Genomic DNA, 26,343 nt, shown 5'->3' with positions numbered 1-26,343 from the left:
ATGTTTTGAGTGACTTCGGAACTCAAAACGGATTAAAATATAAGAAGTATTTACACTGCTTATGTTGTTTTGTATCTGATTTAAGAATTAGCAAGATTAGAGCTCTTCAGTTTAGTTAATTAATCTCATTATTTAATTTTTTGGGCAGCATAGCAATAAAAAAGCTCATAAACGGGACTATGACAGTAATATACTTAGTTGTTGGTAAGTTTCTGGACTTCTGGTAGCTTTTAGCTGGTGGACCCCCCTCTGAACGGAAATCCTAAATAGGCCATTGTACTAGTATGTACTGTTGCTCCCTTTTAAATTTATCGTCTTGATTCATTGAAATCCAATAATTTTGGTGTTTTTTTTCTCTTTTTGAAAAGTTATTCAAATTGCTGTAGGCTAATTATTTTTCATCGGTAATTATGAAATTGATTGGTTTCACATGATTGGGATCAGTCTAAATATAAAATTTTTTGGGATATATATGCATTGTTGTTATCATCATATTTTTAGAGTTTGGGTTTTGATTGGCAAGCGCCAGCCTTCACTTGGTACCCTTCATTGAATTTTTCTCAAATTAAATTTGTTAGCAGATGTGCTGATCTTTTACGTGTCAACTGTCAAGTTTACTGAATAATTAATGTTCAGCTGGGTCTTCATATAAAATATACATATATATATATATATATATATATATATATATATATATATATATATATATATATATATATATATATATATATATATATATATATATATATATATATATATATATATATATATATATGAATGAATTAATGATTTTTATTACCCATCTTTAACAATACAAAAAAAGTAAAAATGGAGTAGAGAGAAAATGAAAAGAAAACAACAAGACATCAAACAAACGAGCAACTTAAATTAATACTTCAAAAACCAATGGCGAAACTATTTACATAAAAAGACAACCATTACACAGTACTAACTATAGCTTCAAACATACTATGCGTTGGGTCTAAAGATTTCATGAACTTATATATATATATATATATATATATATATGTGTATATATATATATATATATATATATATATATATATATATATATATATATATATATATATATATATATATATATATATATATATATATATATATATATATATATATATATATATATATATATATATATGTATATATTGTTTGTTTTTCTCTTCCAGGGATCATCCTGCAACTATTAGGCGAAGATTTATTAGTGCTTTTTGCATGTTGTTTGTATCTCCGCTCTTTGTCTGGATCTCAATTAATCAAGATGTTCTTCATAAGGTAATTAAGTTACATTCTGCTAAAAAATTGTTCTAGAAGTTGCATAGTATGGAAAGAAAGAAATGGTAATAATTGCAATTTACCAAATTAGTGCTTAGAGCAAAAAAAAAAAAAAAAAAACGAGATTTCTTAAGGAGAGGAAGGCTTTTAAATTTACAAATTTAACCAAACTGTGCAGTGAATAAAGCAAGAAAACGGAGGTAATCTCAGAATTAAAAAAGAAATAATCTGAAGGGTACGGAACCTCTTTTGTGTAATGAAGATCGTATTTCAGTTTAAAAATAAGGGGGTGGGGGAGGGGGGTGCAATGGCTAATTTTTAAACTTTTTGGGGTTCGGTTGGTTCTATGGATTTTTCTAGCCTGTCGACTCCGTTTGTCTGTGGTCCGAATTTCAGCCATTTCTCTTTTTTTTAATGAAGACAAAGTATTCCTAATTATCACAAAAATTAAACATGAAACGGGAAGAAATACAGAACCAATCGATCTGACTGGTTCAGTTTAATAGAATCGTTATTTACCAATTGTAATTCAAAATTTGTCATTCAAAAGGCTAAAATGTCTTTTGAAATGAAAGTTAATCAAAATTTGAACTTCAGTGTAAACGGTGAGGTTGGAGAGGTTCTTTATGCTTAGAATAACCCTGAAGATAATTTCTTAAACCACATTGGCCTGACATCACATAAAGAAAGAAAAACAAGCAAAAATGGGGTTTTTATAGGCCAAATGAAGATACTGAAAAAAAAGCAAATCGTTTCGTTTCGCGCTGAAGAAGAGAGGCGTTTGTCCTCTCGAAATATTCGCTTTGTTTTTTCAGTATCTTCATTTGGCCTATAAAAACCCCATTTTTGCTCGTTTTTCTTTCTTCATAGAATAACCCTGCTTCATTGCAGATACACCCAAATAAGTTCTTTCATTCTTGACGCTTCATTGTAAAATGTATGGTGTAAAGGGTGGGGATTTTAAGGGTTGGGGGTTAGTTCCTCTCATTATATTAAAACGAACAGAAATAAAGAAAAGAACAGCTCTCAAACTGAAAGTACAGAGCGGCATTGACTTGAAACTCGGTCTACTTTGAGACTTATTACCTCGTTTCCAATAGTTGAGGAGCTACTCAAAACGATGCCTCTACGCTAGGTTCAACAACACCTTCTTTGGGGTATGTGTCGAAAGAAAGAAAAATACTTGGTATGTAGTAAAAAGTGTTAGTGTTGACAGGACAGTCATAGTCTTGTGGTGTTTAATGTTTACTCTGGTTTGACCTTTACTTGCTCCATGTGGTAGCTTTGGTACATAAAACACCTTTCATACATTTTTACAGTCAAGATCCGGATTGAATTCTGTTCAATTGTCAATAGAACTCTGAAACAGCCGAGAAGCAAATTCCATCTTATGGTCGCACTTAAGTTTAGTTTATTAGCATAAAATGTTGATAACTAGTTTCAATTTCTGTATTTTTGAAACACCTTCTTTATTGTTTAAAGTTATATCCATTTTTTCATGTATCTGTAGCTTCTAATAATTACTAATATAAATTAATTTTGCTCGTTATAATACCTTTCCGATGTTAATCAGAAGAATAAATGCAAAATTCGAATTAGTACAGAAAATAAAGAAGCTTCCAAAAAGAATTTCGATTACAGAAGCTTTGCTTCAAGTTTTGTATTGCTGCCACACTGTTTTGTGTGTCAGAAGTCATCTTTACTTTACCGTTAGCAAAATGATACATAACTGCCAGCTACGCATCCCCCACTTATCTCCCCCTGCTGCAGTATCATATTCACTGTTTCTCCTTTTAGCATTCTTTGGTCAAAATTGTAGCTTCTTATTACTCTAGATTTAAAAGTCTTGAGTCTGCTTAACAGAATATCTTAAAACCAAAAGCCAGGTAGCCCCTGATTGATAAGGTCCAACTGATAAAGATTTATTTTTATTTTTTATTGAGGGGGGGAGGGCTTAGAAATTATTCCTTCGCATGGGTGCTATATCTTTATTTGATTTTGTATTTTTGCTTGCTTATAAAAACGTAGCTATTCTTTCGGGTATTCTGTGTTGGTTTTTGGCTCTTTTACCTTGGCTTGGACTATTTCTTTCCCTTTTTTATTTTATTTTCCTCTAAGATTTTGGTTGTGTTTTGACTATTAAAATCTTCTTCTTTTCTTATTTACATCTTTTAGTTTCTTTCCAAAATCTATCGTGTCAACATTTTGACTGGCAGATTCAGACACTTCGAACTGGACTTATTTGGAGTTTCAATAACTCGTATTTCAGGGGTAGGAAACATTAAATTAGGAAATTTAGAATTTATTTACTCGGGCAAGAAGGATGGGGTATCATAGACAGGGAGTAGGGCTCAAATTGAACAAGGCAGCTGCCTTATTTAGTCTTATTTAGGTTAGGAAGGTATTAATAATAGAGTGCTTGTCGCTCATTTTATGACTGAAAACTGCAGGGTAACGGTCATGGTAGTATATGCCGCTGTAAAACTGAACGACGTTGATAGCATTGACTCAGAGGAATTTTACTGACAGCATTACAGAAACAAATAGATAGGGTCCCAGGTATAAACTAGTATTTTTATTAGGGGATTTTAATGCCCATGTTGGTAGAAATAGGGGATAGATGGTATTCCAACCTAGGAAAATTTGGTGAAGGAAAAGAAAACAGTAATGGTTACAAACTGCAGCAATTTTGTAGGTATAAAAATGTAGTTACAACCAATAATGTAAAACGAAGACTGACATGATCGATAGAAGATACTAGGGTATGCAGGAGCGCTGTTATAGATCTTAAAAGTAAAGACCACCATCTAGTAGTGTCTAGGGCTAATCTAAAGCTTAGACTTAGGAAGGGTAACTACCTTTCGGGAAGCTAAGACGTTGGCAGATTCCAGGATGAGGATATGAGAGTAATTTTACGTGGACAGTTGAATAATAAACTGGAGAATGTAAAATTTGACAATATGTAGAAAAATTCGACAATTGTACGGGAATTATTTGAGTGATAGATCATATGGAAATAAGAGGAATGTAAAGAAAGTCGAGCAAGCATTGAAATATGAACTAAAGATTCGTGAAGTGGAGGCCATGGATAAGAATATCGAAGATCTGAAAGATCCAGCCAAACGGGATAGTAGTAAAATATTGTACTGGCATGTTAATAAATTGAGAGGGAATAGATAATATGGACTTGTCCCTGTTAAAGATTCAATAAAAAAAACAAGTTTTTTAAACTGAAAGCAAGAAGCGACATTAAAACTAAAAAAGGAAAAGAAATTATTCCGTATATGAATGGGGCTGTCCCCTCTTCAACGCGTCGCTCTTTACGCTAAAGTCTTTTATTGTTTTAAAAAAAAGAGTAGTGAGAAAGAGTCAAACTTTAACGTAAAGACCGAGGCGGTGAGGAGGAGATAGTCCCTCTCATAGACGGAATAATTTCTGTTCGTTGTAAGTTTTAATGTCGCTCCTTACTTTCAGTTAAAAAAAAACTTGTATTGTCTTATTTAATTTTTGAACGTTTTCGAATTAATACAGGTTTTGATTTTGGCTCACCATACATGAATAATTAAAACAAACTTTGCATATTAATTTTACTTTTATTTGGTTAAATGGTTTTCTGGAAAGTTGTTTAATTTTATTTACGAACGTTTTTATTAGTAATAAATATACGTAACTTACGTAACGAACTTCTATATTCATATATTTTTAATACGTATATTAGGGGGTCCGCTCCATAGTCAATGCTTCGCTCTTTACGCTAAAGTTCGAATTTTGTTCCAATTCTTTAAAAATGACCTCTTAATCACAAAGGCCGTTAATTTGAATAAATAGCTCTTATTCTCTTATAAATTATTCTCTTATAAAATTACTAAAAAATCTTTGGCTTAAAGAGCGAGGTATTGACTAGGGGTCGAACCCAATCATATACGTAATAATTTCTGTTCGTTTTAAGTTTTGATGTTGCTCCTCACTTTCAGTTGAAAAACTTGTTAATTTTTTATTTATGATCGTTTTTTAAATAATGCTGGTTAATCCAGTGCCCCCTTCATAGCAATATCCCTTCCCCCATGAAAACCTCCTCCATGGAAAGATGCTCCCACATAGCCCCCCGACCCACCCACCCCCCACTACCAGAAAAAATCCCTCCTGAAAACGGCTGTATACTTCTCAATGACCAATACTATATGTAAACATTGGGTAAAGCTCATAACTTTCAGCCCTCCCCCCGGGGACTTTGGGGGATCAAGTCATCCTAAAAGACATAGTTATTATATTTTCGACCATGCTGAACAAAATGGCTCTATTTTAATCGGGTAACTTTGGGAAAAAATGAACGTGGGAGGGGGCCTAGCTGCCCTCCAGTTTTTGGTCACTTAAAAATGGCACTAGAACTTATGATTTCCATTCGAATGAGCCCTCCCACGATATTCTAGGACCACTGGGTCGATACGATCACCCCGGGGAGAAAAAAAATAAATAAACACGCATTCGTGATCTTTCTTCTGGTAAAAAATGCGAAAATCCACATTTTTTCAGATAGGAGCTTGAAACCTGTACAGTAAGATTCTATGATACGTTAAATATGATGGTGGGATTTTCATTAAGATTCTGTAATTTTTAGGGGGTGTTTCCTCCTTTTTTCGAAAGTAAGGCAAATTTTCTCAGGCGCGTATGGTTAGGTGATGGCTAGGAATAAACTTGATGAAATTTATATATTTGAAATCAGCATTAAAATCTTATTCTTTTGATGTATCTATTGGTATCAAAATTCCGTTTTTTAGATTTTCGGTTACTATTGAGCCGGGTCTTTCCTTATTTACTGTTTGTTACCAGGAACTGTTTGATTGGAACGGGACTACAATCAGCAATAATGAAAGAGTTAAAGAGAGATGGGCAGAACATTTTGTGATGTTCTAAACTGTGATCGACTTGTGTAAGAAGATTTTTTTGTGAGGAAGAATTAGTGACTGTACTAAAAGTATTAAAAAAGAATAAAGCCAAAGGTGCTGATGGCGTGGTAAATGAGTTTTTTTTTTTTAATATGGGGGCTATGAAGTCAGAGATAAGTTACTGAAGATTATTAATAGGATTTTTGAACAAGGAGAATCGCCTAGAGTCGAATCTCTAGCATTTTTATTGGGGAGGGGGGCAAGACAGGTTCATATCTGGATATTCAAAAGGCAAGGGATGTGTAATATTTTTTTCTCCACATTATTGGGGGGGCAACTGCCCCCCCCTTTCCACCCCCAAACGACGCCCCTGATTTTAGGAAAACTATAATTAAACCCCTCTATAAGAAAGGTGATAAGAGTAAATATGGTAATTATAGAGGCACTAGCTTAGTTTGTGTAGGAAACAAACTACTTAGCATGATAGTACTAATAACAGTGTGGTTTTAGGAAGGGTAGAGGATGGATCGACCAAATTGCTACTCTTAGATTAATAATTGAGAAGTGCCTGCATCATCAGACCCCTTCAATCCTCGCTTTCATAGGTTATGACTAAGCGTTTGATTCAACTCTTAGAAGAGCTTTAGTGAAGGTCATATCCTTGTATTATATAGCAGAAAAATACATTATAGTTCTAGTACTATGTATGAGAATAACTTTGCTGTGGTTAAGGTAGGATTTGAGGTTAGTAGTTGGTTTCGTGTCAAATTAAGAGTTAATTGGGGTTGTGGCCTATCCATGTATGTGTTGATCACATCTTTTTGGAGGACTTTGTCCTAAGGAACACAGCAAAGGCAATGGGAGAATACAGAATTAATTGGGTTGGTAAAACTCTTCTAGACTTAGATTATGTTGATGATCTAACATCCACCATAACATCCTTTGCGGATGACACAGCTATAACGATTGCTGGAAAGGCTTTGAGTGAGCTTGTTTCAAAAGCAAATAAAGGGCTACTTGACCTGCATATTTTTAATAGTCTTAGTTGCTTCGCAGTGAATGCGAGTAAAACTAAGTACATGATTTTTAGTCGTACTGGAGTTATTGATAATGTTTTCGGTTTGGTTAATTTTAATGGTACGGAGATTAAGCAGATATTTGATACAAGGTATCTTGGTTTTCAGATTGATTGTAATTCAAATTGGAAAAAAACAAGTGAAATTGTATCGGTGAAAGTTGCGCGGGGCTTAGGGCTAATTCGTAGATTTAAACATGTTTTTCCTGTATCAGTTTTGAAAATTTTATATAATTCACTTATTCATCCTTACATTGTATACGGTTGTTCTGTGTGGGCTAGTAATTTTGTTGTAAATTTTTAACAGATACAAATTGTGTAGATTAAAGCACTGCGCCTGCTCGGTGGTTTTGAAATTTGTGGAAGTACAATGGATTTTTATCATCATTTTAGTATTTTAAATGTTGGGGAGCTGAGAGAATATCAGACCGGTATTTTTGTTTATCAGTGTTTAAATAAATTAGCACCTAATTATTTTTGTGATGTTTTATCATCGAATTCTGCGTACTATTCTTATGATACAAGGAATTCTGCGGACCTAGTTCATGAGAGACGATACACTGCTAAGTCTAGTTTCGTATTTAGGGATGTGGGCGTTTCGGTATGGAACAGTCTTCTGGAAAGCACTAGGATAGCTGAGAGTGTGTCCTCTTTTAAAAATAGTTCAAAGAATTTCTTAATGAATAGGGATGACTGAGGGGGGGGGGGCTGTCTTCTGTCTTGTGTAAGGATTGGTTCGCGGTTCCCATGAGGTTTATTTCTTATTTATTTATATGATTGCATTATTATTATTATTATGTTTTTTTTTCAATATTTATGTGAGTTAGTTTTTTTCAATATATATATATATGAGTGAGTACATTACTGAGTCCTGACACAAACAAATTTGTATAGATTTTCACGTGGTAGGTCTGTTTGATATGTTTTTTGTGAATATTGATATTTAATAGAAATGAATTTTCTCTCTCAAAAAATTTAAGCATCTTAGACGAAAGTGTTTGAAAAATTGAGGAATTTTTAGTGGTTTTGGGAGTTCAGGGTTCAAAAATAGGTTTGAAAATTAATGTTTTAAGATCAATTGTACATTAATTAAGTTAATATCAAAGTAATATTGTTGCAACAAAATTACTCTGCTTCTTCTAAACACCAGCGTGTTTGAAAGACATATTATACAAGATTCTCCCTTTTTCCCTTACCCCTCCTCTTATTTTGTCCTCGTTTCTATCTTCTTCGCGATTTTTTTTATACCAGATCAACCCACGAAAAGAAGCAAATTAGCAGGTTAGTGATGGAAAAAGTAGTTTTTGTTATGTATTAGATATGGATGAATTTTCTGTGGGGGTGGTATAATGCAATGGATCCCATCTAATCTTTATTGCATATTAAGATGACAAATTTGGTAGCTGAGAACTGCCTTTCTTTTTGTCACTTGTTTTACTTGAAACAAGTTCATTTTCAAGGATACCCAAACTCAGGCAAACTATATAGAAAAATTATGAACATATAAAAAACCGTATAGATTATGAAAGTGAGACGATTTTTGAAATAAAAATTGACGAGTTGGATGTAAAGAACGACCTAGAAGGTGAGATCTGTAAGCTCCAAAATTGTTTCTTGTTGTGTTGGTAAGTCATAGAAGAGTCAAGAAAAGACTAAATGACCGGCGGGACAGTTGTGTCGAGTAAACTTTTGTGTTCTCTTTCGGCTAAACTTTTTTTTTAATAGTATTACGGTCGTACAAAATCAAATTCTTTTAAAGAACAAGTTCTGAATAGTTCGAGTTATTTCCAGTTTAGCTACGTCATGTGAATTAGTTCGTAATAGTCCAACTTGCTCAGCGAGTTTTATTGTATTCTAGTGTATATTCACTACTTGTTTAGTGTGCTTATGTGTTTTATTAAAAAAAAATTTGTTAATGTTGAATATTGCTTATTGTATTTTTAGTTTATTATTGGTGTATTGGCTCCAAACAGCTCCAACAGGCTCCAAACAGCTAAACTTCTTGGGTTGAAAAACTGATAGTGAGGTGCTTGTAAAATAATTGCCGAGCATGAATAAAGTGATTGATTGAATCTCATTTGAAAAAACATATTCTTAGCTCTATTTCAGTTCAACCCCAGCGTTTGAATAAGTTTCTTTTAGTCCTATTTTCCTTATCAATATTCAAGGCCGTATCCAGGGAGGGGGGTTACCCAGTGTGAACCCCCCCCCCCGAAATGTTTGTTTGGCTCGTAAAAACGTAACAAAAATGGACATAAACAAATTTTGTATGCTTTTTTGAGGTTATTTGTTTAGCCCCCTCTAAAAAAAAATAGTAAACACCCCCCCCCCGAACAAAAATCCTGGATGTGCTTCTGTCAATATTGCTGTTAAATTTTTTCATGAAGATTGATGAATACTATTGAATATTGCTAAGTATCGCTGCATATATTGTTTCTAATGATTTACCAATGATTTGTTTCAGTGAGCGAACAGAAAGTTGCTACCAACAATATTATTAACAATATTTTTTAACTATTAACAAAACTGTCAACAAAATTATTAAGAATGGTATTATTTGTAACCATTGCTAATTTTGATGGCGACTTCTTTAAGAATTAGCTTTTCTTTAATGGATAAGTGGCTTTCTTTTTTTTTTTACTCGAAAGTGTAATCCCAGTCTTCCAAACTTGGATTAATTCAAAAATTTGCAATTGCTGAGAAGTAATAAAGAAATGAGGGCAGGGGGTCAATCCAGTCATTCTGCTAGTGCTAATTATTTCTACGATCAGTTGCAGGTTCAAAATACAATGCAGTAGGGAAAAGCTTATGATAGATTATGTTTTTATATCAGGAGACGTTAAAAAAAAGACGTTTTGTATTATAAGTTTTGTATTATCTCATATAATGTTTTATAATCTGTCCCCCTGGATTTGTAAAAAATTGAAGTTGTATTGTCAGAAATTCTGATGAAGTTATTGTAAATGATTGGACGATAATTTATTCGGAATTTTTCGGAAAATTTTGTCAGTATCTGGTCATAGCTCGTAATAGTCTGTTCCCCAATTTTTCATATTTTTTTCAATGTTTTCTCAGACCTCTTTCTAGAAGCATTTTAGAAATATAGACACTTTTTATTGTTTATATTTGCATTATAGAATATCTTTTCTTTTCGGTTGTTATATCGTAATTTTCTGCGTACTTTTATGTTATTATTTACAGCTTATAAACCGCCACTATTAATTTTACCTGAAATTTGAATTTGTTACCGCCGCGCCATCTAAAACTTTCAACAGTTATCATTAGGTGGCACAACTGAAATACTATTTCTTTAATAGTTTTGAGCGTGTTCCCGCTCTGTCTTCATTTTAGGTGTTGTTCTGGCTTTTTTAGTTTATTTTTATTGACCTAGAATTAGTGGATGCTGCTTTGGTCTTTTTTTATGTGTTGATATGCTCGTGCCTTTTACTTTGGGTCGGCTGTAAATGAGGAAATTTAATGTAAGTTAAAAAGATAAGTAAATAAAATATAACCATAAGATACTTAAACATTAAGCAAAAGATATGAATTTTACGGTAAATAAAATTTTTGCCAGAATTTGAAATGCATTTCTTCTTTTTAGGTTGCTTCAAATTAATTTGCTTCAATATTATTTAATTTAATTTAGTAATATTGCTTTAATTTAACTTCATAATATTGCTTTAATTATTGTTTAAATTTGCTTTAATTTAAGATGCTTCAATATTAAATAATTTTCTTTAATGATGCTTCTTTTTAGGTTGGTTTGCTTCAAATAATGGGCCTCAGATTGTCTGGCTCTTTTTCAGCATTAATATTTCCAGCCATATTAACAGTGATTTTATTTGCTGGCCCCTTGGCAGTTCTAGTCTACGATGGAATGTTTTTCTTGATCTTTAGTAAGCTTGTTTTTAATTAAAATATGTCCACGTACAGAGAGTGGCACCCTCTGTGATCTGTCAGAAGATTTCCTATTTTTTTTTTGAGAAAATGAATACTTGGCAACAAAAATGAGAATAGATTTTTGTATTTCTGAAGAAACAAAAGATAATTGATCCTTGAACAAATATAATTCAAAATTTGAATATTATTTTTCTTTCAGTATCAAAGGAGATATTACACGATATTACGAGCCATTCTGAAGCCAATCTGATCAAGTCTATTTTTGAAAGATTTTGGCAAACAAACTCTTGGTTGATTCGTAAATAAAAACATTGAAGCCTCATGGCCTTTACTATAGGCAACGCTATAGCGTTTTAGCATATGATGCTATAGCGTTTTTTTCAGATATAACGCTATAGCGTTGCATCTGAAAACTCCTCTACCTAATCAGAAAAGAACAAGATTAATTATACAATAAAAGATTAAGGATGATTTTTGAAAATAAGAATTATTAAAAAAGATGACATTCTTTAGCCATTAAATACTCACTCCTTTTATGGTATTTTTACCTCGACAATTGGTGACTTGTACCGCTAGATGGATCTCACATTCACATCCTCAATTTTCACCCTGGCATAGATTATATGTAAATATCAAATTATGAGGCATGCCTAAGTTAACCAATGCAATTTATTTTTGTATGAAGACTGTGGATATAACATATCTAAAACCTAATTTTATCAAGGGAGATTTTTGGGTTTCCTACGGCAAGGCCATATCGAGGGGGAGAAGGGTTAATGGCATTTAACTCCCCCCTCCCGAAATATAATTCTGACTCGTAAAAACATACCAAAAATTGACACAAACAATGTTTGATGCGGTTTTAAAGTTTTTTGTCCTCCCTTCTCTGTTAAAAATAATTCCTTCCCCGATGAAAAATTCCAGATATGCCCTTGTACAATGGCGTTTGCAATGGAAGGATTGCTGTAAAGGATGTCTTACGATTGGAAATCATGAATATTTGGAGATGAAGGGGAAATTACTTACTTACTTACTTTCGGCGGGAACCAGACGAAGAACTGTCCTGCCTGGCATCAATGGACTTTGGAATTGCGTCCGACGACCACTTCGATATGTCGCTTGCAGCTTCCCCAGTGATCTTCAGTCAGTCTCTGTCCCATCTTCTACCATGCCCACGGAAGCCTCCCCATGGCTCAAGGTCTTCCTTGAATTTTTGCCAAATATTTTTAGTCTGCCCTCCCCGATGTCGTCTTAAAGATGGTGCTAGGATGTACCGACATATCGTACCTTTGGGTCGGCGCAACGTGTAGCCGAGAAGTTCAATGCGACGTCTTCTGATGGTAGAGGATAGCTCTTCAGTCTGGCCACAGCGGCTTTCACTTCCCTATTAGAAATTCTAGACCATCAACTAATTCGGAGTATAAAACGAAGGCAGCGGTGATCGAACGCGTCCAGAGATCTAGCTTCTACAGCCTTTACCGGCCATGTCTCGCAGTTGCACCGTAGCACAGTTCGCAAGGATGCTATGTAGACTCTGACTTTGGTTTTTGTCGACATCTCACGTCTGGCCCATAGTGCCTTTTCCAGACTGTAAATACTCCCCAATCCCTTAATATCCGGGCAAAAATGTCTCTACCAGCTCCGCCATCTGGTGCTAAAATGGACCCAAGATATTCGAAATTATCGACGTTTTCAATAGGTTTATCGTCCACGATGTTTTGATATGGATTAGAATGATTAACAACCATCACTTTAGTCTTGGAGCTGTTTATGTTAAGCCCAATACGCTTTGAAGTCTCGGAGACATGATAGATAACTTGTTGTAAGCCTCGGCTCTGGTTTCCAACAAGCCAACATCGTCTGTAAAATCCAAGTATGTCATAGATTGTAGAAAGCCGTCTAGTTGACCATAGACAACTCCCCTGTGGTTGGACAGGGCATTATTCACTACCCAGTATTCATTGTACTATATACTATACATATCCAGTATTCATTATTCGTTATCTCTATCACGTAGCTGAATAATGTGGGCGATAGGGGGCAACCCTGCTTGACACCAGACTCAACTGTAAACTTGGTAGTAGTGTTACCTGAGATGCGGACACAATTCTTAGTATCCATGTATCCACTACGGAGCATGTCGATGACGTCCTGTGGCACTCCATCTTCAGCCATAATCCTCCATAGTTCTTCTCTGACAAGGGAGTTAAAAGAAGCAGTGAAATGCACTAGTTGTGCAGGCGAGCAACACTACAGAATGCGTATGTTTTTTTTGTAAGTGGTCCACTTTTTTAAGGGTCGTTTCCTAAATTGTTTTTATGTGTCACGATCAGCGGTCTGTATTGTCATAACGGGAAGAAGTGGATTTTCTTCTTTACTTTACAAATTTCTCTTAAGATTTTCAAAGGTCTACTCTCTCAGAAAATCTTTTTCTAGCCTACTAAATAACAAAAAAAGGCTCCAACTCCTAATTGTTGGATCTTCGAATAGTTAAAAAGGCAACAAAGCCAAACCTATGTTCCAGGTAAAATCATATGCACAAGAAAACAACAATAATAAAGATACGTGGACCAGTCAACCAGGGAAATCCGTTTTGTTTGAAAAGCTGAGAAAAAACAGCTAAAACACAAAACGAACACAACAGAATAAAACAGCTAAAACACAAGAGATTCTTTGTTGCAATATTTATCTTTAGAGCTAAAAAATAATTTATTTTAGTATATTCGTTAAAAATAATGGAATGGTCAGCTTGTGTTGCAGTCGTGTCCTGGGCATCCATAATAACCCTAGTGTACGGTGCATCATCTTCTGAAATTTTGTTTTCAAATAAAGCCAGGTCTCTAGTTCCTTTGCCATTGTTTGAATGATGTTATCCAAATCTTCTTTCCGTTTATGAAATAGAGTCTGGTATAAACTACAAAAGCCAAAGAAATTATGTGTAAAAGGCTTTGTAGTAGAAAACACGGATTACGTGGGGACTAATTGTGACTATTCAATAAAAATAAGGAAAAAGTTTAATCAAGAATAAAATGAGGAAGGTGGAACCCTGGGGGAAATTTACTCCGTGTCTAATACTTCCGACCGCACAACTGTAAAAGAACCGCTAAAAGTAAATAAACTATATTGAGGAACATTTAAATATAAAGCAATCATGGAAGTAATCATAAAACATTGGGGGGGGGACAAAGTCAGGTGTGTACATATAATATGTGTACACATATTATGTGCACATAATATGTACATATAATACATATTATGTTATATCCTGTGTACATGTAATGTACACAGGGTATGTACATTACATGTACAGTACATATTATGTACAATACATGAACATGTTATGTACAATACATATTATGTACATTACATATAATGTGCATATTATGTACCTTTTTTGTGTACATATAATATTGAACAATTAAAGATTTGGTTTGAAAGAAGCCCCCTTCATGGGTGTTCTAGAGTAGCTCTAAACTATTACAAAATTTTGGGAATTTCGATTGTGCATAAAGAATGAAGCGGTGTGGACAGTGGTATAAAAAACTACAAGCACTTCTAACCTAAGCTATGCAGAGCAAAACTATTTTAATATCACAAATTTTTGCAAATAAATTCTACAGAAAACTATAGGTTACTTTATTTCTCGTGTCGAGACGAATGTTCAACATTTCTATGGTAATTCTTATTAATTCTTAAAACGTTTAAGAGGGTAAAACGCACAATCATGGGAAGGGAGGCCACGAAAAAAGGTGAGGTTAGGTGAGGTGGCACTAAATATATAATCGAGTGTTTGGGCTTTTATGTGGTTTTATATATATATATATATATATATATATATATATATATATATATATATATATATATATATATATATATATATATATATATATATATATATATATATATATATATATATATATATATATATATATATATATATATATATATATATATACATAAGTGTGTATATGACATAGTGACTGAAAATTAACCAAATGCGTAAAAAAAAAGTCCAGTTTTTTCTTAGTGATTGTTATAGGTGAAATGACTAATTTTTTCATGGACAAAGACATTATTATAGGTGATTGAGGAATGATGACTTTTGTATAGATCTATTTTAATGGTATAGCTTTATTGCGAAAACAGCTTTTAGATAAAGATGTATTATTGGAATTATGATCAAAAATCATAAACTCGAGCTTTTGAACCCTTTGTCAGGAAAACTAAGGAATATAAAAAAAAGTGCGTGTAACTGAACCCCGTGCAGCTCAAACCATGTAACCAAATCCTCGTGCAACTGAACCCTGGTTCGACTGAACCCCGTTTTACTCAACCCCTGTGCAACTCAACTCTCGTGAAACTCAACCCCCATTTAAACCAAGCCCTGTTTGACTCAACTCAACCCAAAACCTAAGAATCACTTTTAAATAACGATGATTATTTCCTCAAAATTCGCCTCTCCCTTCGTTCGCAGTTTCTAAGTTATATTACACATTTGACTAACTCCAGAACTTTTCTAAATTGAATTGACGAAAACTCAACAACACTTACCTAATCATTTTATCCCTCATTATTCACAATTATTCTTTTAGCTTTTAATATTTATTTATTAATTATTGAATATCTTCCTTTAATAGCTAATATTACTTTCTTTGAAATTGACCAAATTTTGATTCAATGTTAATCAATAATATCAATTAAATGGCCAGTAATATAAAGAGAATATTAATTATTTGATTAAGCCTAATTTTCGCAAATTTAGTGGTAAACTGATCAGGAAAGAACACAATAGATTGAAACTATAGAGTGGGTGCAATCAGGTTTCAAAAGAAAAAAACGTTCCGAAAATGATCATCCGTCCCCGCTGTCTTTTTATTCATCATTTTTGTTGTTCTGTCATTAAAGGTTAGCATCATCTGAGTAGAAGCGTCGTTTCGGGTGAGCAAGGGGAGCAATTACGCCCCGCCTCAATAATTTGGAATAGAAATTATTATATAGGCCATGCCCTGGACTCTCCGGATAGAGATGCCTCTTGCTCCCCCCCCCCCCTAATAAAACTGCTGGAACTACACCCCTGCGTTTGAGAAATTATTTATTCCTTTGAAATATATTCTGCATCCCTTCAATAAGTGAGCTATACTGCCTTACAATAAAAACATTTTATACTCTTATTTTATAAAAAAAATTACAATTTGATTTACAGCAGACAGTTATAGCCACTCTTTTGATTTGATTTATTATGTTTTATGTTACGTTTGTTATGATTATTATTTTCATTTGTGTTATAGATAAGCGGTACCTGACACTATGTCTCAGAAGCCTTCACTGGCAGAGAAATTATGTTGTACCGCCTCTATCGGAAGAATTTACGTTTAGAGCGTGTATGATGCCGATTCTGACTCAATTTATGTCGACAAAAATTGCCATTTTACTGTGTCCATGGTTTTTTGGAGTGGGTAAGCTTAGCTTTTTCTTCTTTCTAAATACAATCTTCTGTGACAAAATATGCAAATATTATGGTTAAGGGTAGGTCATGGGTAGTGGGGCATTGAAACCCTGCATGTTAAGCTTTTTAGATACGCCAGAGTAATGCCTCCTGGTCTAGATTAATTTAGTTGTTACCATGACCTTTTACTGGAGGATAAATATAAGGCCATTGAACGTTTTGTGCCCTATGGTAATTGGTAAGTTCATTGAATATTTCTTACCCTGTGAAGCAATATTACTGTTGGGAAATCATTTTTTGTTGGATAAGCCCGCGCCACCCCTATTTATGGCAGTGACACACCTTATGTATATAGAGTTCTATGTATATAAAAGAAATGCAAGCAGGATTTTTGACAACCTATCATCAATAAAACATTATCTTTCCTCGATGTTCCAAGGTGTTCATAATTTTGGCATTTGTGGTTAGTGTTTTGCCTATTGTGGCATTGAGGAAAATCTGAGGCTATTTTCCACCCTTAAAATGTATCATTGAATTACAAAATGAGGGATTGGAGTTATCTAATCCCTCCTGATTAGAATTGTCGATCCCCCTTGAAATTTTTATCGACTGTTATAGACCATTGAGTGGGCTTTTTTGTTTAAGAGGTCCAAATAAAGAATAGGAATTTTTTCTCTCATTAAGTAAGTTCAATTCAGTAAACAATTAATCAAGAAATCAAGCTCAATCTCATTAAGAAAATTCTTCTATTAAAAAAAATCGATCATGTCTAAATTCCAAAAAATCCCAGAGTTTTTCCAAGTAAGAAGAGAAGAAGGCTATTTTGGGAACCAGTTTTTCTAAAATTTTGGAAATGCCGAATTTTGGCAATTTCGGTAATTTATTTTGCTGTTGAAGGATTCGGAAATTGTCATGTTTTGAAATAAGTAACAAGCAAACTACTATGGACTTAGAGATGCAATGAAGTGGGGAAAAAACTGTTACGAAGAGTGGTGTGGTTCACAGTTTAATAAAACAATTGCCTGTTGTAATAAAAAAGAGTATGGAAATTCAAAACGCATTACCGTAATTTTTATCAAAGGCATATTACCTTATTAAACGAAATACCCTCGATCGATGGATCTAATCCTCGCTTCTATATCTAATGTGTGTTTATATTTCCAAAAATACGTTGTTTCTTTTCTAAAATACGACAATATGTAGAATTTTCTACTTAACAGTGTTAAACTTAAGAACATATATTACCACCATTTGTGATGTAAAAATTAATACAAGACCAAAACTAAGTACAGATTAAAGCCGCTTACTTTTCGAACAAAACCCTACTCTAACTCTTACGCTTCCTGATTATGGTAGCTCAGTATTTTTTTGTATTTTTTTTTATTTTTGTTTTTTAAGTATTTCTTTAGTATGAGCGCAAGGGCGCATCCAGGATTTTTATTTTTTTAGATGGGGTTGGGCCGCAAAAAAAAACAGATCAAAAATTTGTTTAAATGCATTTTCGTAACGTTTTTACGAGTCGGGCAATTTTTTTTCTAGGAGGGGGGGGGTGGTCAAACACCTTGGATACGGCCTCGTATTAGTGTCAATTAGTTGGAATCAATTACAGACCACGAAAAACTGCATCAATGAAATACTCCTTATTCTGAACTTATAACTTATGACTTAAAAATCGTCTTTATTCTGTCCTGAAGTCTAAATAAATCCTATCTTGTACAAATAAATCCTAAGAACAACAAAGCATTGATTTACAATAGGCTTAATGACGTAATGAAATAAAATACATAAAAAAAAAATAATGTATCAAACAAGCGTTATTTAAATTCTAGAAAAAAATCGAAAGGATTGGGCATAAAGAGTATATTTTCAGACTCAATAAAAATTATCTGTCTTAATCCTAGATAATTCCAACGGCCCTTTAATTTTCAATTTCAAAACTAATTCTGTTACTAAAACAAATTGGAAAATCAAGTAAAAATTTTCTGTGTGAAGCAGCTTATTTTGAACTTCTGCAGCCCATACGGAATACTATTATTCTTATATATTTGTTTTCTTAATTTTTTTTTCTAGCTCACCTGCATCATTTGATGGATAAGATCTCTAACGGATGTGATATGGCAGAAGCGGTGACCGTTTCCTGTGAGTCCCTTAACATTGTTTATTCTTACTGCTTTATTTCTTCGTTGGACCTTTCCTTGTATTTTCTTGCTTTTTCGATAGTTTTTTTTTATTTCGTGAATTTTAATTGTGTAAAATTCGATGTTTGTACTGTTAGTTTCAGTCGCAAAAGATCTTGCTTAAACCCACTTATTTAGTAACAGGTAATAGACTCGGATTGATACGATACATTTTACGAGAGCAGGGATCTCGATAACATAATAACTTTGCTTCATAATTCATCTAATACAAGCACGACAGAGGACTACCCTAGCTTTAAACTGGGAATGAGCAGTTTGAAAAAAAAGAGCTAAAAATAATTGCGGCTTTCATAAGAAATGGTAGTAGTATAGCCCTTTAAATGACATATTTATGTCATATTGGCATTTTGTCATATTGGAAAACCTCTTTGGCCACTCCTCAATTTTCGTTGTCAAGAACTGGATTGTGTTTTTCGTGAACCCAAGAATTTTGTCAATCAGTAAATTTGACAACGGTGAATGGACTAGTGCCGAAATTACTTGTCTTGTGTTCAGTAGAGCTTATTGCAATTAATTTTTATAGTTTGTCAGTGAAAAAGGCCTTTGACCTGTTAAAAGTCATCATGTGACCTACATTTGAACCAATCCATGAACTCTTTGACTGAAAAACCTACGCAGCTGAATTACAATAAACTAAATTTAACATGGCACTGATGCACCGAAAGAAGAACGCGAGCCTAATGAACCCATTTCATATCATCATTTTACTTTTGTGAACAAAGTAAATGTTGCACAACATGAATCACATAAATTTAACAGGGATTTAGCGGATAGCGCGGAATCTAGCTGTACTTAACGCGGAGCTGGTGCATAGAAAGACGAAAAGGAGTTTAAAGAACGCTTTTTGTTTCTGCATGCTAATTCGAAACTTCATTGGTGTTGGCCATGAACATGTCAGCATTTTACTTCGTTGAACAAAGTAAACATAGCACAACATGAATTGTCATAAAATTAATCTTCGCCGAATCAGAACCTTCAAGTATGTGAAATGCATCATGCCAGTCAACCGTTTTAAGGGCTGACATCTAAATGAAAAGATGACTATAAGAAAGATAGATGTCCTTGAATTACTGCCTGCTCCGATTGCTTATTACTTGAGAATAGCTTTAAATACCATGCAATGGCTTAATGAGTTATTATTTACAAATTCAGAGGCATCAACATACGTTGTTGCTTGAGAGACCATTATACATATAGGAAGTTGTTCTTGAAAAAAAAGGATGGTTAAATTGTTACAAATGGAATAGGAATATTAATGAAGAACAGAAAAGCAATAATTATTGAATAATCGCAACAATTTTCACAGTGTGGTTAAGTGGTTATTATACTCATAGGGAATTTTTTTCTAAGAAAAATTGCTTCTAAGAATAATTTCGAAAAAGCAAAGTATTTAAAATATATCAGGTTTTACGTTCAGTTTATATCCTTTCCGGTTTGTTAATTTTCAGTTCAATTATAATAGGAGAGGGCGCTGGGAGGAGGTATTTCCTCCCCTTCTTGATTCTATCATCAAACCTCTAGATTAAAAAAATCCATTTTTTTGGTACTTTTATCGGAAAAATTTGCCCCCCTTGATTTCGAAAAAAAATTCTATTCCCGTGCCACATTTTAAATCTTGCTTGATGTTTCAAAGCTTTGCTACTTTCTACGTAATAGGAAAAAAATTTAGGTTGCACTTGAGATTTGGTTGCATTTCACTTGATATTTTTATTTAAATATTGTTTAGGTAGGGGGAAAGTGTTTTTCAGATCATTAAAAATTGCCTACTGTAGGGAGGCTACAGAAACATCTTTAGATTTCCAGAGGATGGAATAGAGGTATTTTGTTGGTACATGGCTGCGTTTTAATCATAGAAAATTTTTTCAAGAATTTGGCTCTTGTTGAAGCATTTTAAACGTGGGGACTCAAAAGAGGCGATTCAAGACCATGTCATTTAAAAGAGGTATATAGGAGGTATATATTCAGTTGGTGAGTGACTGCGTTTTTGTTACAGAAATTTTTTTTCAAATATTTGGCTCTTGTTGAAGCATTTTAAACGCCCGAGAGGCGACACAAGACCATGACATTTAAAAGAGGTATATAAGAGAGGTAAATAGTAAATAGAGGTATTCTTTTGGTGTGTGACTACGTTTTTTGTTACAGAAAACTTGTCAAATATTTGGCTCTTGTTGAAGCATTTTAAACGCCCGAGAGGCGACACAAGACCATGACATTTAAAAGAGGTATATAAGAGAGGTAAATAGTAAATAGAGGTATTCTGTTGGTGTGTGACTACTTTTTTTGTTACAGAAAACTTGTCAAATATTTGGCTCTTGTTGAAGCATTTTAAACGCCCGAGAGGCGACACAAGACCATGACATTTAAAAGAGGTATATAAGAGAGGTAAATAGTAAATAGAGGTATTCTTTTGGTGTGTGACTACGTTTTTTGTTACAGAAAACTTGTCAAATATTTGGCTCTTGTTGAAGCATTTTAAACGCCCGAGAGGCGACACAAGACCATGACATTTAAAAGAGGTATATAGGAAATAGAGGTATTCTGTTGATACACGGCTGCATTTCTATTACAGAAAAATTTTATCAAGAATTTGGCTCTTGTTCCAGCTTTTCAAACGTCCAAGAGGTTACTCAAGACCCTGACATTTATAACTTGAGATAGATTGATGGACCAATAATGTATTTATAAAGGATGAGACCTACGCGTAGCAAGTGAAATGGAAAACAAATTTTGCGTAGGCCAGCTATTGCTTATAAATAGGTTACTTCAATATTACTTCCTTTATATTAGCTGCGTAATAGAAATGAATAATTGTTACAGGGTGGTAATTAGTCAGGGAAGACACACAAATCGAGAGAATCATATGAGATGAAAATAAAGAAGATTAATTGTAGAGAATATTAGGTGTGAAATCAAACGATGATTAGTGATATCAAAGTGCCAAAGACAGTAATAGTGGAATCATTGGCGCCCATAGGCTGAATTTTAGGGGGGGGGGGGGCTTTGCTGGTCTAATCGGCACAACCAGTGCTATATAATAGAAATCTCAAAAAAAAAAATATCATGAGAAATCATTCAGCCGGGGGGGAGGGGTGGGAGCCCCCCTCGGCCCCCCCCCCATATGGGTGACCATGAGTGGATTCTGATTCTTAAAAAGAAATTTAAGGGGAAACTATCACAAGCATATACGTCTTAAACAATTAGGAAGACATGGGTATTCATTTTTAATGAAAAAGGCTTTGGATTATGCTGATGATTTAAGCATCCTAGATGAAAGTGTGAGCAAAATGAATGAAGTTTTAGAGGTTTTGCGAGTTCAGGGTGCTAGTATTGGTTTGAAAATTAATGTTAGGAAGACTAAGTCACTAAGGCTAGGAATAAGTGAAGATGAAAAGGTGAAGTTGGGTAATGAAAAGATTGATCAGGTGGGCAGCTTCAGTATTATTAGGTAGTATTATTAGTAAAGATGGCGGGAGCAGTGAAGATGCTAAGAGTAGAATAGCCAAGGCTCAGGGTATTTTTTCACAATTAAAAAAAGTTTGGATGAATAGGAAGATAAGTCTGCAAACCAAGATTAGAATATTAGAAGCTACAGTGATGACAGTAGTCAAATATGGCTCTGAAGCATGGTCGCTCCGAAAAGAGGATGAAGATATGCTAGATGTATTGCAGAGAAATTATTTGAGGATTTATCTGGGTACCCGGATGACTGACCGTATTTCAAACAATAGGCTATACGAAAAATGCGGTTCAATACCGCTCTCTAGGGCTATAATGAAAGAAAGGTTGAGGTGGCTAGGGCACGTTGTGCGGATGAAGGATGAAATATTGCCGAAGATTGTTTTAAAAAAGCTTCTTGTTGTTATAATTAAAAGACCGTTGTGTTTCAGGAGTCGTTCTTAAAGAATTGGGACAAAATTCAAATTTTAGCGTAAAAAGTGAGGTGTTGAGGGGGGGCAATCCCCGTCATATACGTAATAATTTCTATTCGCTTTAAGTTTTAATGCTGCTCCTTACTTTCAGTTGAAAAAAACTTATTTTTATTTAATTTCTGATGTTTTTTTAAATAATGCCAGGAAATCTGGCTCCACCTCCACGGAGAAATACCCCTCCCACAAAAATATCCTCTAGAAAATTTAATCCCGGTGAAAATTTACCCCTGACAACTACTCTTAACAACTCCACGCATAAAATTGAGACGGAAAAGAGAAAGCAAGGTATATACAAAAAGAAACTTATTTAGGAATTCCGGTGTAAGCTTTAGTTTCGTTGACTTTATAGTTGGTGGTTTCATTCAATAGTGCTTACAAACTATATACCATTTTGCAGACCAAGATATTTAAGTCCATAGATTTATATATAAAAAGTCTTTATTTATATCAAACCATAACCAGAAGCAGACACTTATCTCATTCAGTATATAGTTAGACTCTCCTTGCTAAGGGCTAAACATACAAATATATATGATTCTTTTCTACGGGTTTGAATAGGAAATGTACACGGATCTAATAGCTGCCGATTCAGGAAAATCATTTAAATCCGAAAGACAATAAGTTTATGTATCAACAGTAATGTTGACAGCTATGGCATCTGATACTATCGTTTATAATATGCGGAAGAGTTTACACTGGCAAAGTCCCCCAGTGTATAATTTCTCCTGATAAATCCACTCCTTGAAAACTTCCCTCCCCGTGGGAAACCCCCCGCAGAAAATTCGCCCCCCCCCTATACGAAAATGTATACATACTTCCCAATAACAAATACTATTCGTAAAAAATGGGGAAATTTATAACTTAAAGACCTTTCCCCTTGAGCTTTTTTTGGGGGGGGTCATGTTATATCTAAAGGCATAACTATTGGGCCTTTCAATGATGATGAACAAAATGGCTATCTCAATTTTGATCGGACGATTTTGGAAAAAAAGGAGCGGGGAGGGGACCTAATTGCCCTCCAATCTGTTAGGTCACTTAAAATGGGCACTAGAACTTTTAATTTTCGTTCGAACGAGCCCTCTCACGGAATTCTAGAACCACTGGGTTGATACAATCACCCCTGGAAGAAAAAAAGAAATTAACACGCATCCGTGCTATTGCAAAGCAAGTATTTCTTATCTTCGTCACATCTATTAATCAGTAGTTCTGTTTAAGCTTCACTTGAAGGACTCGACAAATTGATTTGGTCGAATAGTTTTGAGAGGAATCGAGACTAAAGTGCAGTACCGAGTTTTGCTTTGTGTCAAGTGTTCGTTCGTGTTAATTTCCTCCTTTATGTAATTAATACAAGCTTTGGTTTTTGAGTTGTCTTGCTATCTTAACAAAAAGTCATATCTGACTTTTTTAAACTGAAATAGTTACCTAAAATTGTTAGTTAAGGTGTTCTCAAAAGACATATCAGTAGGGAAATGCTTGTTAAAGCAGACTTTGCTTTTCCGAATCTTCGTCGCCTGCTTATCCTGATTTGGAGAGAACGTCGTATTCAGATTTTGGCGATTATATCAGAAGGATGAAAATACCAGGTGCAATAATTTCTTCTGAAAAAAGTTGAGTGGATGTGATGGTGACGACCGTTGACACCATATAAAACCCTTTGAGGCTCAACAGGGAGACCCATTTGGAAAGAGTAAGGTATAAAGCTGGATCCAAGCGAGATCTTGGGGCGTAGGAACTTTTCCAGCGTTCTTTCACGTGAAGGCCAACTCCTATCGGGAGGCTTACTCAAAAACGGTTTGATTGTACCAGACCGTTTGTCAATCTGTGTTCAGAAAATCATTTTTGAAAGGACAGGGAAGCTTTAATAAAGACCTTGTTCTTTGAGGCAGCAGCATGGGTTGTCCATTGGTCACCAGAGTAGTGTAGATGGCCCGCTTAGTGACATATCCTTGCATAAATTGATGTATGCAAGGACAAATAAGGGTGAGTGGGTTGGAAATAAGACATTTATTGAGAAGCTTGATAAAGGCCGTATCCAGGGGGAGGGTTAGAGGGTTTGACCCCCCCCCCCGAAGGTTTGCCTGGGTCGTAAAAACGTAACAAATTGAATATAAAAAAATTGTTAGTGTGTTTTTTTTAATATTTTATGTAATACCCCCTCCCCAAAAAATCATTATTACACCCCCCCCCCTCGAAATAAATCCTGGATTCAACCCTGAGCCTGATTTCTTGTGAATTTAGTATCTTACAGGGATTGTCTTAATTTCATGCTGTAAAGTTTTCCTCTGTTAAAATTGGATTTTGTAATTCCTTTATTTGGAGGGGGGTGGGAATGAGATTAAATTTTATAAGCTTCTCTACATTAGGTTTTAGTCTCCCCTCCCCCCATACACAGACAAAAAAAGACGCAAAAATTCGTGTTTTTTTTTTTTTTAATCGATTGTAAGAACGAATTTCGGCTATTATCGAATTCATTTGATCTCAGAAACCGAAAGTCGATTAAGCATGAAGTTCAATCTCGTTTTCAGGAAATTAGGCGTCTGTGTCAAGGAGGTGGTCGTTGTGGGCCTTTTGCCGTGCTGAAATAACGTAGTTCTCCTGTCTCCCGCCCCGTAGACTATTCTCCCGTAATTTACTAAAATTTTCGTATCGTTTGCTATTTTGTTTCCTATTGCTTTTTTAATTCGGTCCTACTGAAGCTGGCCACACCCCCACAAAATTCCAGTACGTGTACCTGATTCTATCCTGTGAATACTTTCAAGGGACTTCTACTTGAATTTTATTTCTATGAAGGGTGTCCAAACATCTAGTAATTCTTGAAAGATGCCAATGAGCACAATGACCCCACCAATAATATAGCCTAATACCGGTGCGTCTCTTCTAGACTCACTTCAATACCATTCATAGTATATCCAGTATCTTTTGATTTTGTACTGTCGTTGTTGTCGGACTCTATGGAGAGAAATTAGTGTATGGATGTTTTTTGGCTATTATCAAATTCATCATTTTTTAGAAATCGAACATAGATTAAGTACTATTACTAAAAACTCACTGCACCACCAAGCCGCTTAAGGTCAACACAGCTCCACACGCTTCTTCACTATCCTTATTCTATTCAAAGTCTTCCTCTTTACACCCTCCCAAGAAGCTCCCATTTTCCTTAAGTCTTTCCTTACAACATCCTCCCACCCCATTTAGGGATGTCCCGCTTTCCATTCGACCCTAGACGGTTGACCAAACAACATCTTCCCGACAACCTACTTTTCGTTTGGCCCTAGACGGTAGCCCGACAAGGACAATCTAGGGCAATCCTTAATCAAAAGATGAAGTGTAAAGTTCAATATTATTTTCAGGCAATTAGGTGTGCTCCGAGGGGGTGGGGTTAGTTGTGCTCCTTTTGTGTCACTGAACTGACGTGATTCAGACTATTTTACCGTAATTTACTTTACTGTAATTTACTAAAGTTCTTGTATCTTTTACCCTTTTATTACCTCGTACTTTTTTTTAATTCGGTCCTTTAAAGTGGGTGAGAATGCCTGCACATGTGCCTGTTTATATCATGGGGTTACTTTTGTAAACTTCTGTCTACTTCTTTATTTATATGCCCTTTTATATTGGC

The 26,343-nt window shown here is 34.5% G+C and overlaps 1 protein-coding gene across 5 annotated transcripts in view; it reads left to right on the top strand.

Annotated features, from left to right (window-relative positions):
- The window catches only part of Sras (Ras converting CAAX endopeptidase Sras), a 186,892-nt gene that overhangs the window by 20,586 nt on the left and 139,963 nt on the right, over positions 1 to 26,343 (top strand). For all 5 annotated transcript variants that reach the window (XM_089088348.1, XM_089088376.1, XM_089088354.1 and 2 more), the window contains 4 exons: positions 1,188 to 1,293; positions 11,012 to 11,150; positions 16,443 to 16,610; positions 18,671 to 18,739. In XM_089088348.1, coding sequence (XP_088944474.1) covers positions 1,188 to 1,293; positions 11,012 to 11,150; positions 16,443 to 16,610; positions 18,671 to 18,739 — 482 coding nt within the window. The remainder of the gene's footprint in view (positions 1 to 1,187; positions 1,294 to 11,011; positions 11,151 to 16,442; positions 16,611 to 18,670; positions 18,740 to 26,343) is intronic.

This window comes from Artemia sp. Qi Xiang Cuo, chromosome 1 (genome assembly GCF_049724085.1).
Source record: "Artemia sp. Qi Xiang Cuo chromosome 1, ASM4972408v1, whole genome shotgun sequence".
Classification (NCBI taxonomy): domain Eukaryota; kingdom Metazoa; phylum Arthropoda; class Branchiopoda; order Anostraca; family Artemiidae; genus Artemia; species Artemia sp. Qi Xiang Cuo.
The sequence above is the reverse complement of the archived record's forward strand: the minus strand, read 5'-3'. Positions and strand labels throughout refer to the sequence as shown.